The sequence below is a fragment of the Oncorhynchus nerka genome, linkage group LG12 (assembly GCF_034236695.1).
Source record: "Oncorhynchus nerka isolate Pitt River linkage group LG12, Oner_Uvic_2.0, whole genome shotgun sequence".
In the NCBI taxonomy this organism is placed as follows: domain Eukaryota; kingdom Metazoa; phylum Chordata; class Actinopteri; order Salmoniformes; family Salmonidae; genus Oncorhynchus; species Oncorhynchus nerka.
Genome location: NC_088407.1, coordinates 7,878,652 through 7,893,542, shown reverse-complemented (window position 1 = coordinate 7,893,542; position 14,891 = coordinate 7,878,652). Strand labels below are relative to the sequence as shown.

The 14,891-nt window shown below is 42.2% G+C and overlaps 1 protein-coding gene across 1 annotated transcript; it reads left to right on the top strand.

The window, feature by feature from the left end:
• Window positions 1–12,096: 12,096 nt before the first annotated feature.
• LOC135574409 (endonuclease domain-containing 1 protein-like) lies at window positions 12,097–13,675 on the top strand. The gene is made up of 3 exons (XM_065025999.1): window positions 12,097–12,524; window positions 13,074–13,106; window positions 13,220–13,675. Exons 1-3 carry the CDS (start codon window positions 12,198–12,200, stop codon window positions 13,673–13,675), a joined length of 816 nt encoding a protein of 271 aa, XP_064882071.1. The 5' UTR covers window positions 12,097–12,197.
• The last annotated feature ends 1,216 nt before the right edge of the window (window positions 13,676–14,891 follow it).

Below are 14,891 nucleotides of genomic sequence, written 5' to 3'. Positions count from 1 at the left end.
CTGACTTGCCAAAACTATAGTGTGTTAACAAGACATCTGTGGAGTGGTTGAAAAACGAGTTTTAATGACAACAACCTAAGTGTATGTAAACTTCCGACTTCAACTGTATACCAGGAGCTGTGCGAGACCAGCCACGTCTGTCTCATCCAGCTGACACGCATATAATTCACTGGCTTGTATGCGAAGCAGCAATAGTTTCAAAACATCACCTGACATGTCACTGATGTGTCGTGTTGTTTGATGAAGACATTGTCTGTGTAGTATTTTTTATTTATTTTTGCTTTCACAAATGTCTTACTACCTGAAAGTTGTTCGTAATTCTCGCTCAAAATACTCCTGTGGCTTATTTTAAAATTAGCATGTCTTGTTTCTAAATGTTTCGTCAGGTTGTGAGATAGTACTTTTGCACATATAATAAATAAACTGTAGCTGAGGAAAGGTTGCTAGATCGAATCCCTGAGCTGAGAAGGGAAAAATATGTTGTTCTGCCACTGAACAAGGCAGTTAACCCACTGTTCCTAGACCAGTTAACCCACTGTTCCTAGACCAGTTAACCCACTGTTCCTAGACCAGTTAACCCACTGTTCCTAGACCAGTTAACCCACTGTTCCTAGACCAGTTAACCCACTGTTCCTAGACCAGTTAACCCACTGTTCCTAGACCAGTTAACCCACTGTTCCTAGACCAGTTAACCCACTGTTCCAAGACCAGCTAACCCACTGTTCCTAGACCAGCTAACCCACTGTTCCTAGACCAGCTAACCCACTGTTCCTAGACCAGCTAACCCACTGTTCCTAGACCAGTTAACCCACTGTTCCTAGACCAGCTAACCCACTGTTCCTAGACCAGCTAACCCACTGTTCCTAGACCAGCTAACCCACTGTTCCTAGACCAGCTAACCCACTGTTCCTAGACCAGTTAACCCACTGTTCCTAGACCAGCTAACCCACTGTTCCTAGACCAGCTAACCCACTGTTCCTAGACCAGCTAACCCACTGTTCCTAGACCAGTTAACCCACTGTTCCTAGACCAGCTAACCCACTGTTCCTAGACCAGCTAACCCACTGTTCCTAGACCAGCTAACCCACTGTTCCTAGACCAGTTAACCCACTGTTCCTAGACCAGTTAACCCACTGTTCCAAGACCAGTTAACCCACTGTTCCTAGACCAGTTAACCCACTGTTCCTAGACCAGTTAACCCACTGTTCCAAGGACCAGCTAACCCACTGTTCCTAGACCAGCTAACCCACTGTTCCTAGACCAGCTAACCCACTGTTCCTAGACCAGCTAACCCACTGTTCCTAGACCAGTTAACCCACTGTTCCTAGACCAGTTAACCCACTGTTCCTAGACCAGTTAACCCACTGTTCCAAGACCAGCTAACCCACTGTTCCTGGACCAGCTAACCTACTGTTCCTAGATCAGCTAACCCACTGTTCCTAGACCAGCTAACCCACTGTTCCTAGACCAGCTAACCCACTGTTCCTAGACCAGCTAACCCACTGTTCCTAGACCAGCTAACCCACTGTTCCTAGACCAGTTAACCCACTGTTCCTAGACCAGTTAACCCACTGTTCCAAAACCAGTTAACCAACTGTTCCTAGACCAGTTAACCCACTGTTCCTAGACCAGCTAACCCACTGTTCCTAGACCAGTTAACCCACTGTTCCTAGACCAGTTAACCCACTGTTCCTAGACCAGTTAACCCACTGTTCCTAGACCAGTTAACCCACTGTTCCTAGACCAGTTAACCCACTGTTCCTAGACCAGTTAACCCACTGTTCCTAGACCAGCTAACCCACTGTTCCTAGACCAGTTAACCCACTGTTCCTAGACCAGTTAACACACTGTTCCTAGACCAGCTAACCCATTGTTCCTAGACCATTTAACCCACTGTTCCTAGACCAGCTAACCCACTGTTCCTAGACCAGTTAACCCACTGTTCCTAGACCAGTTAACCCACTGTTCCTAGACCAGTTAACCCACTGTTCCTAGACCAGTTAACCCACTGTTCCTAGACCAGTTAACCCACTGTTCCTAGACCAGGTAACCCACTGTTCCTAGACCAGTTAACCCACTGTTCCTAGACCAGTTAACCCACTGTTCCTAGACCAGCTAACCCACTGTTCCTAGACCAGTTAACCCACTGTTCCTAGACCAGTTAACCCACTGTTCCTAGACCAGTTAACCCACTGTTCCTAGACCAGTTAACCCACTGTCCCTACACCAGCTAACCCACTGTTCCTACACCAGCTAACCCACTGTTCCTAGACCAGCTAACCCACTGTTCCTACACCAGCTAACCCACTGTTCCTTGACCAGTTAACCCACTGTTCCTAGGCCGTCATTGAAAATAAGAATTTGTTCTTAAACTGACTTAATAAAAATTGGACATTGTGTTGTTATTTCGCTGAACACTAGATGGTTTCATTTTATTTTTGGCAGTGAAACCAGGCTACTCAGGCGAGGAAAAACCTTACCCAAATGCATCCAGCGAACCCATGGGGGTACGTTTCAGAGTATTCACTTCCTGCTGTAGGCTATTCACTTCCTTCTGTAGGCTATTCACTTCCTGCTGTAGGATATTCACTTCCTGCTGTAGGCTATTCACTTCCTGCTGTAGGCTATTCACTTCCTGTTGCTGCAGCATTCAAATGTAGACTAACCAACTCTTACTTGCAGGCGATCCAATTTCTGCTACAAAACTGGTCCAACACTATGTTTCAGGTGATTATAGGTAAACCAATCCCTCCTAATATACTGGTCCAACAGTATGTTTCAGGTGATTATAGGTAAACCAATCCCTCCTAATATACTGGTCCAAACAGGTGATTATAGGTAAACCAATCCCTCCTAATATACTGGTCCAACAGTATGTTTCAGGTGATTATAGGTAAACCAATCCCTCCTAATATACTGGTCCAACAGTATGTTTCAGGTGATTATAGGTAAACCAATCCCTCCTAATATACTGGTCCAACAGTATGTTTCAGGTGATTATAGGTAAACCAATCCCTCCTAATATACTGGTCCAACAGTATGTTTCAGGTGATTATAGGTAAACCAATCCCTCCTAATATACTGGTCCAACAGTATGTTTCAGGTGATTATAGGTAAACCAATCCCTCCTAATATACTGGTCCAACAGTATGTTTCAGGTGATTATAGGTAAACCAATCCTTCCTAATATACTGGTCCAACAGTATGTTTCAGGTGATTATAGGTAAACCAATCCCTCCTAATATACTGGTCCAACAGTATGTTTCAGGTGATTATAGGTAAACCAATCCCTACTATTGGAGACACCACTGTGCTCCCATTGATTAATGTTAACCGGTTAGATTCATTATTATAGGGAAGAGACAGTTCTGCCAAATTGAACACCAACATTTTGTGGCTGAGGAGGACAAGAGGTCTTTCACCATTAATGCTCGGCTGGACAACAGACAGTCTTTTTAAAGTTGTGGCCAGAGTGATGTCCGAGTCCATCTGGGTCACGGCACCAAATATTGTGGAAAATTAGATCCAAAGATGAAGGCAGAGACTTTTTAATTGTATAGAAACATCTTTAATCAAGCAGTTGCAGGGGACATGATTCTGATTTCTCAGGGAAGAACCTCCTGAGTAAATGGTTCCATGTTCCTGATATAGTGGGAGGTGATAATATCATCAGATTGTTACACAACAGTTATTTATACCAGCAACAGTTCTAGAACACAATGGCCTTGTGTTTAAGGTGTGTTTAATGTACAGACACATCAGGACTCTATGAAAGGCATGACATCACAGTCCAACACAGAACATGTCCCATGAGAAGTTACAACAGTTCTAGAACACAATGGCCTTGTGTTTAAGGTGTGTTTAATGTACAGACACACCAGGACTCTATGAAAGGCATGACATCACAGTCCAACACAGAACATGTCCCTTGAGAAGTTACAACAGTTCAACACAAATTCTGCCACCACACTAGTTTTCACTCAAATGTGAGGGGCTGATGCTCATTGGCTCAGACTCAAATTGCTAGGGGGGGGGGGTGAATTGTAGGTAAATAGTCATTCTGCTCATAGACTCATGTATGAACAACACATTGACACATCCAGCCCAAAGTGGGAGGTTTAAAAAAAGACTTTCTTAGTCGCCAAAGTAATGTAGCGTGTCTTTAACATTCACAACCCTTAAACTAGTTTAATTATAACCATGGCTTATAACACGTATACCTTAACCCTTATAACCCTTATAACTTAACCCTTATAACCCTTATAACCCTTATAACTTAACCATTATAACCATTATAACTTAACCCTTATAACCATTAAACCCTTATAGCCATTAAACTCTTATAGCCATTAAACCCTTATAGCCATTAAACCCTTATAACCATTATAACTTAACCCTTATAACCATTATAACTTAACCTTTATAACCATTATAACTTAACCCTTATAACCCTTATAACTTAACCCTTATAACCCTTATAACTTAACCCTTATAACCATTAAACCCTTATAGCCATTAAACTCTTATAGCCATTAAACCCTTATAGCCATTAAACCCTTATAGCCATTAAACCCTTATAGCCATTAAACTCTTATAGCCATTAAACCCTTATAGCCATTAAACCCTTATAGCCATTAAACCCTTATAGCCATTAAACCCTTATAGCCATTAAACCCTTATAGCCATTAAACCCTTATAGCCATTAAACTCTTATAGCCATTAAACCCTTATAACCATTACACCCTTATAGCCATTAAACCCTTATAGCCATTATAATTTAACCCTTATAACCATTAAACCCTTATAGCCATTATAACTTAACCCTTATAACCCGTATTACTTAAACCTTATAACCATTAAACCCTTGGCTCTCGCCATCTTTATGTTCCCCTCTCCGCTCCCCTCTCCGTTCCCCTCTCCGTTCCCCTCTCTGCTCCCCTCTCCACTCCCCTCTCAGTTCCCCTCTCTGCTCCCCTCTCCGTTCCCCTCTCCGTTCCCCTCTCTGCTCCCCTCTCAAAACTCATGAAATTTCAACACATTCACTCTCCGTCTCTTCCCTGGTCCTCGTATTAACCTGTTGTACTGTAATGTTTCTTGGACAATTATCGTGAAACACCTTGACAGTACCATTGTAGCTTTGATTCAACTTGGCTTCGAGTTTTCCCAAGGTTTCCAGGTTCAATATGCTCCCACTGCCGTTTGTGTTCTCCCCCCAGTATGCTCCGACCGTCCAGTTCTTCGTGTTGTTGTAACAGCAGTAGGCTGTCCACATGAGATACGGGATGTTCACTCTGTTGTTCAGTGTGTTGTTGTTGCTGGGCACGGCTCCAGTCACCACATAGGCTTTTATCATGTTGTTGTTATCCTTACAGTTCTTCACAAGAGCTTCTCTGACTTTGCCCTCCATTTGACTCCATCTGCCTTGGTTGAAGTTTTGGTACTGGGAACGGCGTTCGTCAGGGTGAAAGTGGACCTCTTGGTATCATTATTAGGTGCGTAGGAACATGGGAACAAGTGACCTTTATGCAGACTCAGGTTGTTGTTGTCGTAGTCTTTGTTCACAGCCTGGAATCTTATATCTTTATTATTATTACGCTTCTTCACCACACTTTGGGTTTTCATCTCTTCTTCTTCTACTCCTTCAAGCTGCAGAAACATCAGTCAGACATTACAACTCTAACAATATCACAAGTTCAGACATTAAAACTCATTAACAAGTTCAGACATTAAAACTCATTAACAGGTTCAGACATTAAAACTCATTAACAGGTTCAGACATTAAAACTCATTAACAGGTTCAGACATTAAAACTCATTAACAGGTTCAGACATTAAAACTCATTAACAGGTTCAGACATTAAAACTCATTAACAGGTTCAGACATTAAAACTCATTAACAGGTTCAGACATTAAAACTCATTAACAGGTTCAGACATTAAAACTCATTAACAGGTTCAGACATTAAAACTCATTAACAGGTTCAGACATTAAAACTCATTAACAGGTTCAGACATTAAAACTCATTAACAGGTTCAGACATTAAAACTCATTAACAGGTTCAGACATTAAAACTCATTAACAGGTTCAGACATTGACTCACACAAAAAGTCACAATTTCACAATCCAGACGTAAGCTGAAAAGTGGTTGGACCGAAGATGCATTACTGTCTCAAAGATACTGTATGTCTATATACCTATCTATATATCTATACCTGTAAACAATACACATGTTGAATGAATAGAGATTAGAACTACCTGAGGCTCTATCATCCAGGACTGACTTGGTAACATAACTGTCTGTGATATACAGTATACCAGTAATAAATACACATGTTGAATGAATAGAGATTAGAACTACCTGAGGCTCCATCATCCAGGACTGACTTGGTAACATAACTGTCTGTGATATACAGTATACCAGTAATAAATACACATGTTGAATGAATAGAGATTAGAACTACCTGAGGCTCCATCATCCAGGACTGACTTGGTAACATAACTGTCTGTGATATACAGTATACCAGTAATAAATACACATGTTGAATGAATAGAGATTAGAACTACCTGAGGCTCTATCATCCAGGACTGACTTGGTCTACCAACTACCTTACCAGTGAAGGTGTAGGCTGAGAACACAGGGATCTTGTTGGTCGTGTCGTAGAGAGTTGCAAACCTGGAGATGTTCTTGTACAACTGGCAAATAGGCTTGTAGCGTTCTGGTTCTGGACCGTCCCACCAACCAAAATACCTGTGAGATTTGGAGTTGTCCCCTCCAGGAAGAACGTCTTGCACTGTGGAACATCACTGAACTTAACCACTACATGAGAGAGAGCAGGAGGAAGGAGAGAGAGAAGGAGGAGAGTAGAGAGGTGACTCAATACCCCCATCATCACCTGAAGACTGTACACCACAGAGACAAAGATGAAGTTACAGAGACCAGTTGGTATACTGGAGACTGTTGAGCTGAGTCAGGACAGACTGATTTAAATAGTTATTACAGAGAACAGTTGGTAGACTGGAGACTGCTGAGCTGAGTCAGGACAGACTGCTTTAAATACGTTTTCAGAGACTCCTCCTTCAGAAGTCAAGACAGAAAGGGTTGATTTGCATAAATACCTCTGTTCGTATCAATGGAAACTGCTGTAACAAATAACATGTGACTCACCTACTGTAGTATATGGACCCAGAACTTAATCACACAAGATTATAGTTCTGGGTTAATGAGATTAGACTGCTCTAAATAGTGACTGCATCCACACTTTGGTTCTGGTAGAAAAACGTTTTAGGATAAAAACATGACTTTACTCAGCATAGAGTCTGTCAGAAGATACACATCACACTATTACAACAGTGGGACTGTTCTGGAATTACGGTTGCTGAGTTCACATTCATTAATATCCCACAAGGCTTAGCGACTCTGAATCAGCAACTCAAATAAGGAGGACACAGAGTTACACATGGAGTAAAACAAACATACAGTCAATAATACAGTATAAACAAGTCTATATACAATGTGAGCAAATGAGGTGAGAAGGGAGGTAAGGCAAAAAAAATGCCATGGTGGCAAAAGTAAATACAATATAGCAAGTAAAACACTGGAATGGTAGTTTTGCAATGGAAGAATGTGCAAAGTAGAAATACAAATAATGGGGTGCAAAGGAGCAAAATAAATAAATAAATTAAATACAGTTGGGAAAGAGGTAGTTGTTTGGGCTAAATTATAGGTGGGCTATGTACAGGTGCAGTAATCTGTGAGCTGCTCTGACAGTTGGTGCTTAAAGCTAGTGAGGGAGATAAGTGTTTCCAGTTTCAGAGATTTTTGTAGTTCGTTCCAGTCATTGGCAGCAGAGAACTGGAAGGAGAGGCGGCCAAAGAAAGAATTGGTTTTGGAGGTGACTAGAGAGATATACCTGCTGGAGCGTGTGCTACAGGTGGGAGATGCTATGGTGACCAGCAAGCTGAGATAAGGGGGGACTTTACCTAGCAGGGTCTTGTAGATGACATGGAGCCAGTGGGTTTGGCGGCGAGTATGAAGCGAGGGCCAGCCAACGAGAGCGTACAGGTCGCAATGGTGGGTAGTATATGGGGCTTTGGGTGACAAAACGGATTGCACCTTGATAGACTGCATCCAGTCTGTTGAGTAGGGTATTGGAGGCTATTTTGTAAATGACATCGCCAAAGTCGAGGATTGGTAGGATGGTCAGTTTTACAAGGGTATGTTTGGCAGAATGAGTGAAGGATGCTTTGTTGTGAAATAGGAAGCCAATTCTAGATTTAACTTTGGATTGGAGATGTTTGATATGGGTCTGGAAGGAGAGTTTACAGTCTAACCAGACACCTAAGTATTTGTAGTTGTCCACGTATTCTAAGTCAGAGCCGTCCAGAGTAGTGATGTTGGACAGGCGGGTAGGTGCAGGTAGCGATCGGTTGAAGAGCATGCATTTAGTTTTACTAGTATTTAAGAGCAATTGGAGGCCACGGAAGGAGAGTTGTATGGCATTGAAGCTTGCCTTGAGGGTTGTTAATTAACACAGTGACCAAAGAAGGGCCGGAAGTATACAGAATGGTGTCGTCTGCGTAGAGGTGGATCAGAGACTCACCAGCAGCAAGAGCGACCTCATTGATGTATACAGAGAAGAGAGTCGGTCCAAGAATTGAACCCTGTGGCACCCCCATAGAGACTGCCAGAGGTCCGGACAGCAGACCCTCCGATTTGACATACTGAACTCTGTCAGAGAAGTAGTTGGTGAACCAGGCGAGGCAATCATTTGAGAAACCAAGGCTGTCGAGTCTGCCGATGAGGATGTGGTGATTGACAGAGTCGAAAGCCTTGGCCAGATCAATGAATACGGCTGCACAGTAATGTTTCTTATCGATGGCGGTTAAGATATCGTTTAGACCTTGAGCGTGGCTGAGGTGCACCCATGACGAGCTCTGAAACCAGATTGCATAGCAGAGAAGGTATGGTGAGATTCGAAATGTTCGTAATCTGTTTGTTGACTTGGCTTTCGAAGACCTTAGAAAGGCATGGTAGGATAGATATAGGTCTGTAGCAGTTTGGGTCAAGAGTGTCCCCCCTTTGAAGAGGGGGATGACCGCAGCTGCTTTCCAATCTTTGGGAATCTCAGACGACACGAAAGAGAGGTTGAACAGGCTAGTAATAGGGGTGGCAACAATTTCGGCAGATAATTTTAGAAAGAAAGGGTCCAGATTGTCTAGCCCGACTGATTTGTAGGGGTCCAGATTTTGCAGCTCTTTCAGAACATCAGCTGAATGGATCTGGGAGAAGGAGAAATGGGGAAGGCTTGGGCGAGTTGCTGTTGGGGGTGCAGTGCTGTTGACCGGGTAGGAGTAGCTAGGTGGAAAGCATGGCCAGCCGTAGAAAAATGCATATTGAAATTCTCAATTATGGTGGATTTATCAGTGGTGACAGTGTTTCCTATCTTCAGTGCAGTGGGCAGCTGGGAGGAGGTGTTCTTATTCTCCATGGACTTTACAGTGTCCCAGAACTTTTTGAGTTAGTGTTACAGGAAGCAAATTTCTGCTTGAAAAAGCTAGCCTTGGCTTTTCTAACTGCCTGTGTATAATGGTTTCTAGCTTCCCTGAACAGCTGCATATCACGGGGGCTGTTCGATGCTAATGCAGAACGCCATAGGATGTTTTTGTGTTGGTTAAGGACAGTCAGGTCTGGGGAGAACCAAGGGCTATATCTGTTCCTGGTTCTAAATTTCTTGAATGGGGCATGTTTATTTAAGATGGTTAGGAAGGCATTTAAAAAATATCCAGGCATCCTCTACTGACGGGATGAGATCAAAATCCTTCCAGGATACCCGGCCAGGTCGATTAGGAAAGGCCTGCTCGCTGAAGTGTTTCAGGGAGCGTAATACAGTGATGAGTGGAGGTCGTATGACCGCTGAGATGCTTCGCTGAGATCTTGAAGACAGCAGAGGTGTATTTAGAGGGGAAGTTGGTTAGATGATATCTATGAGGGTGCCTGTGTTTAAGGCTTTGGGGAGGTACCTGGTAGGTTCATTGATCATTTGTGTGAGATTGATGGCATCAAGTTTAGATTGTAGGATGGCTGGGGTGTTAAGCATGTTCCAGTTTAGGTCGCCTAGCAGCACGAGCTCTGAAGATAGATGGGGGGCAATCAGTTCACATATGGTGTCCAGAGCACAGCTGGGGGCAGAGGGTGGTCTATAGCAGGCGGCAACGGTGAGAGACTTGTTTTTAGAGAGGTGGATTTTTAAAAGTAGAAGTTCAAATTGTTTGGGTACAGACCTGGATAGTAGGACAGAACTCTGCAGGCTATCTTTGCAGTAGATTGCAACACCGCCTCTTTTGGCAGTTCTATCTTGTCTGAAAATGTTGTAGTTTGGAATTAAAATTTCAGAATTTTTGGTGGTCTTCCTAAACCAGGATTCAGACACAGCTAGAACATCCGGGTTGGCAGAGTGTGCTAAAGCAGTGAATAGAACAAACTTAGGGAGGAGGCTTCTAATGTTAACATGCATGAAACCAAGGCTATTACGGTTACAGAAGTGATCAAAAGAGAGCGCCTGGGGAATAGGAGTGGAGCTAGGCACTGCAGGGCCTGGATTCACCTCTACATCGCCAGAGGAACATAGGAAGAGTAGAATAAGAGTGCGGCTAAAAGCAATAAGATTTGGTCGTCTAGAACGTCTGGTACAGAGAGTAAAAGGAGGTTTCTGGGGGCGATAAAATAGCATCAAGGTATAATGTACAGACAAAGGTATGGTAGGATGTGAATACAGTGGAGGTAAACCTAGGTATTGAGTGATGAAGAGAGAGATATTGTCTCTAGAAACATCATTGAAACCAGGAGATGTCATTGCATGTGTGGGAGGTGGAACTAATAGGTTGGATAAGGTATAGTGAGCAGGACTAGAGGCTCTACAGTGAAATAAGCCAATAAACACTAACCAGAACAGCAATGGACAAGACATATTGACATTAAGGAGAGGCATCCTTAGTCGAGTGATCAAAATGGTCCAGTGAGTGAGTGGAGAGGTTGGTTGGGGGTCACGGCGATTTAGACAGCTAGCCAGGACATCGGTAGCAAGCTAGCATAGGATGGAGGTCTGTTGTTAGCCACCTCTTGCGTTCGTCAGTAGATTAGTGGAGTTCCGTGTTGTAGAGGGGATTAGTCCAAATCACACAACAACAACAAAAATAAAAACAATAGATATACAATAGATATAATTTATAGTTATATTACTGAATGCAACCGTAATTCCAGAACAGTCCCACTGTTGTAATAGTGTGATGTGTATCTTCTGACAGACTCTATGCTGAGTAAAGTCATGTTTTTATCCTAAAACGTTTTTCTACCAGAACCAAAGTGTGGATGCAGTCACTATTTAGAGCAGTCTAATCTCATTAACCCAGAACTATAATCTTGTGTGATTAAGTTCTGGGTCCATACGAGTCAGAAACTACAGTAGGTGTGTCACACACAGTTTCCATGGAAACAAACAGAGGAGTTTATGCAAATCAACCCTATTTGTCTTGACACATGAAGGAGGAGTCTCTGAAAACCTATTTAAATCAGTCTGTCCTGACTCAGCTCAACAGTCTCTCCAGTCTACCAACTGGTCTCAGTAATAACTATTTAAATCAGTCTGTCCTGACTCAGCTCAACAGTCTCTCCAGTCTACCAACTGGTCTCAGTAATAACTATTTAAATCAGTCTGTCCTGACTCAGCTCAGCAGTCTCCAGTCTACCAACTGGTCTCTGTAATAACTATTTAAATCAGTCTGTCCTGACTCAGCACAGCAGTCTCCAGTCTACCAACTGGTCTCTGTAATAACTATTTAAATCAGTCTGTCCTGACTCAGCTCAGCAGTCTCCAGTCTACCAACTGGTCTCTGTAATAACTATTTAAATCAGTCTGTCCTGACTCAGCACAGCAGTCTCCAGTCTACCAACTGGTCTCTGTAATAACTATTTAAATCAGTCTGTCCTGACTCAGCTCAACAGTCTCCAGTCTACCAACTGGTCTCTGTAATAACTATTTAAATCAGTCTGTCCTGACTCAGCTCAACAGTCTCCAGTCTACCAACTGGTCTCTAATAACTATTTAAATCAGTCTGTCCTGACTCAGCTCAACAGTCTCCAGCCTACCAACTGGTCTCTGTAACTTCATCTTTGTCTCTGTGGTGTACAGTCTTCAGGTGATGATGGGGGTATTGAATCATCTCTCCACTCTCCTCCTCCTCTCTCTCCTTCCTCCTGCTCTCTCTCATGTAGTGGTTAAGTTCAGTGATGTTCCACAGTGCAAGACGTTCTTCCTGGAGGGGACAACTCCAAATCTCACAGGTGTTTTGGTTGGTGGGACGGTCCAGAACCAGAACCGCTACAAGCCGATCTGCCAGTTGTACAACAACATCTACAGGTTTGCAACTCTCTACGACACGATCAACAGGATCCCTGTGTTCTCAGCCTACACCTTCACTGGTGATGGGGGAATCAGACCAAGTCAGTCCTGGATGATGGAGCCTCAGGTAATTCTAATCTCTATTCATTCAACATGTGTATTTATTACTGGTATAGATATATAGATAAGTATATAGACATACAGTATCTTTGAGACAGTAATGCATCTTCGGTCCAACCACTTTCAGCTTACGTCTGGATTGTGAAATTGTGACTTTTTGTGTGAGTCAATGTCTGAACCTGTTAATGAGTTTTAATGTCTGAACCTGTTAATGAGTTTTAATGTTTGAACATTTAAAAGAGTTTTAATGTCTGAACCTGTTAATGAGTTTTAATGTTTGAACATTTAAAAGAGTTTTAATGTCTGAACCTGTTAATGAGTTTTAATGTCTGAACCTGTTAATGAGTTTTAATGTTTGAACATTTAAAAGAGTTTTAATGTCTGAACCTGTTAATGAGTTTTAATGTTTGAACATTTAAAAGAGTTTTAATGTCTGAACCTGTTAATGAGTTTTAATGTTTGAACATTTAAAAGAGTTTTAATGTCTGAACCTGTTAATGAGTTTTAATGTTTGAACATTTAAAAGAGTTTTAATATCCGTCTGATGTTTCTGCAGCTTGAAGATATAAAGGACCAAAGAGACATGAAGGTGAATAATACAGCTGTCACACACCAGGCTGTGAACAAAGACTACAACAAACCGGAGTCTGCATAGAGGTCACTTTGTTCCCATGTTCACACGCACCTGATAATGATACCAAGAAGTCCACTTCCACCCTGACAAACGCCCGTTCCCGGTACCAAAACTTCAACCAAGGCAGATGGAGGATAATGGAGGGCAAAGTCAGAGATGCTCTTGTGAAGAACTGTAACGATACCAACAACAGGACAAAAGCCTATGTGGTGACTGGAGCCGTGCCCAGTAAGAATAACACACTGAACAACAGAGTGAACATCCCGTATCTCATGTGGACAGCCTTCTGCTGTTACAACAACACGAAGAACTGGACGGTCGGAGCATACTGGGGGGAGAACACAAACGGCAGTGGGAGCATATTGAACCTGGAAACCTTGGGAAAACTCGAAGCCAAGTTGAATCAAAGCTACAATGGTACTGTCAAGGTGTTTCACGATAATTGTCCAAGAAACATTACAGTACAACAGGTTAATACGAGGACCAGGGAAGAGACGGAGAGTGAATGTGTTGAAATGTCATGAGTTTTGAAAGGGGAGCAGAGAGGGGAACGGAGAGGGGAACGGAGAGTGGAGCAGAGAGGGGAACGGAGAGGGGAGTGGAGAGGGGAGCAGAGAGGGGAACGGAGAGGGGAACGGAGAGGGGAGCGGAGAGGGGAACATAAAGATGGCGAGAGCCAAGGGTTTAATGGTTATAAGGTTTAAGTAATACGGGTTATAAGGGTTAAGTTATAATGGCTATAAGGGTTTAATGGTTATAAGGGTTAAATTATAATGGCTATAAGGGTTTAATGGCTATAAGGGTGTAATGGTTATAAGGGTTTAATGGCTATAAGGGTTTAATGGCTATAAGGGTTTAATGACTATAAGAGTTTAATGGCTATAAGGGTTTAATGGCTATAAGGGTTTAATGGCTATAAGGGTTTAATGGCTATAAGGGTTTAATGGCTATAAGAGTTTAATGGCTATAAGGGTTTAATGGCTATAAGGGTTTAATGGCTATAAGGGTTTAATGGCTATAAGGGTTTAATGACTATAAGAGTTTAATGGCTATAAGGGTTTAATGGCTATAAGGGTTTAATGGCTATAAGGGTTTAATGGCTATAAGGGTTTAATGGCTATAAGGGTTTAATGGCTATAAGGGTTTAATGGTTATAAGGGTTAAGTCATAAGGGTTATAAGGGTTAAGTTATAAGGGTTATAAGGGTTAAGTTATAATGGTTATAAGGGTTAAGTTATAATGGTTATAAGGGTTAAGTTATAATGGTTATAAGGGTTAAGTTATAATGGTTATAAGGGTTTAATGGCTATAAGGGTTTAATGGCTATAAGAGTTTAATGGCTATAAAGGGTTTAATGGTTATAAGGGTTAAGTTATAATGGTTATAATGGTTAAGTTATAAGGGTTATAAGGGTTATAGAGGGTTAAGTTATAAGGGTTATAAGGGTTAAGGTATATGTGTTATAAGCCATGGTTATAATTCAACTAGTTTAAGGGTTGTGAATGTTAAAGACACGCTACATTACTTTGGCGACTAAGAAAGTCTTTTTTTAAACCTCCCACTTTGGGCTGGATGTGTCAATGTGTTGTTCATACATGAGTCTATGAGCAGAATGACTATTTACCTACAATTCACCCCCCCTAGCAATTTGAGTCTGAGCCAATGAGCATCAGCCCCTCACATTTGAGTGAAAACTAGTGTGGTGGCAGAATTTGTGTTGAACTGTTGTAACTTCTCACT

Bases quoted from the DNA above. Each gene is read 5' to 3' on its own strand.
- LOC135574409 (XM_065025999.1), top strand. From the start codon at position 12,198: ATGATGGGGGTATTGAATCATCTCTCCACTCTCCTCCTCCTCTCTCTC. The intron at 12,525-13,073 runs GTAATTCTAATC...ATGTTTCTGCAG, and splicing joins CCTGGATGATGGAGCCTCAG to CTTGAAGATATAAAGGACCA. The intron at 13,107-13,219 runs GTGAATAATACA...AATGATACCAAG, and splicing joins AGGACCAAAGAGACATGAAG to AAGTCCACTTCCACCCTGAC.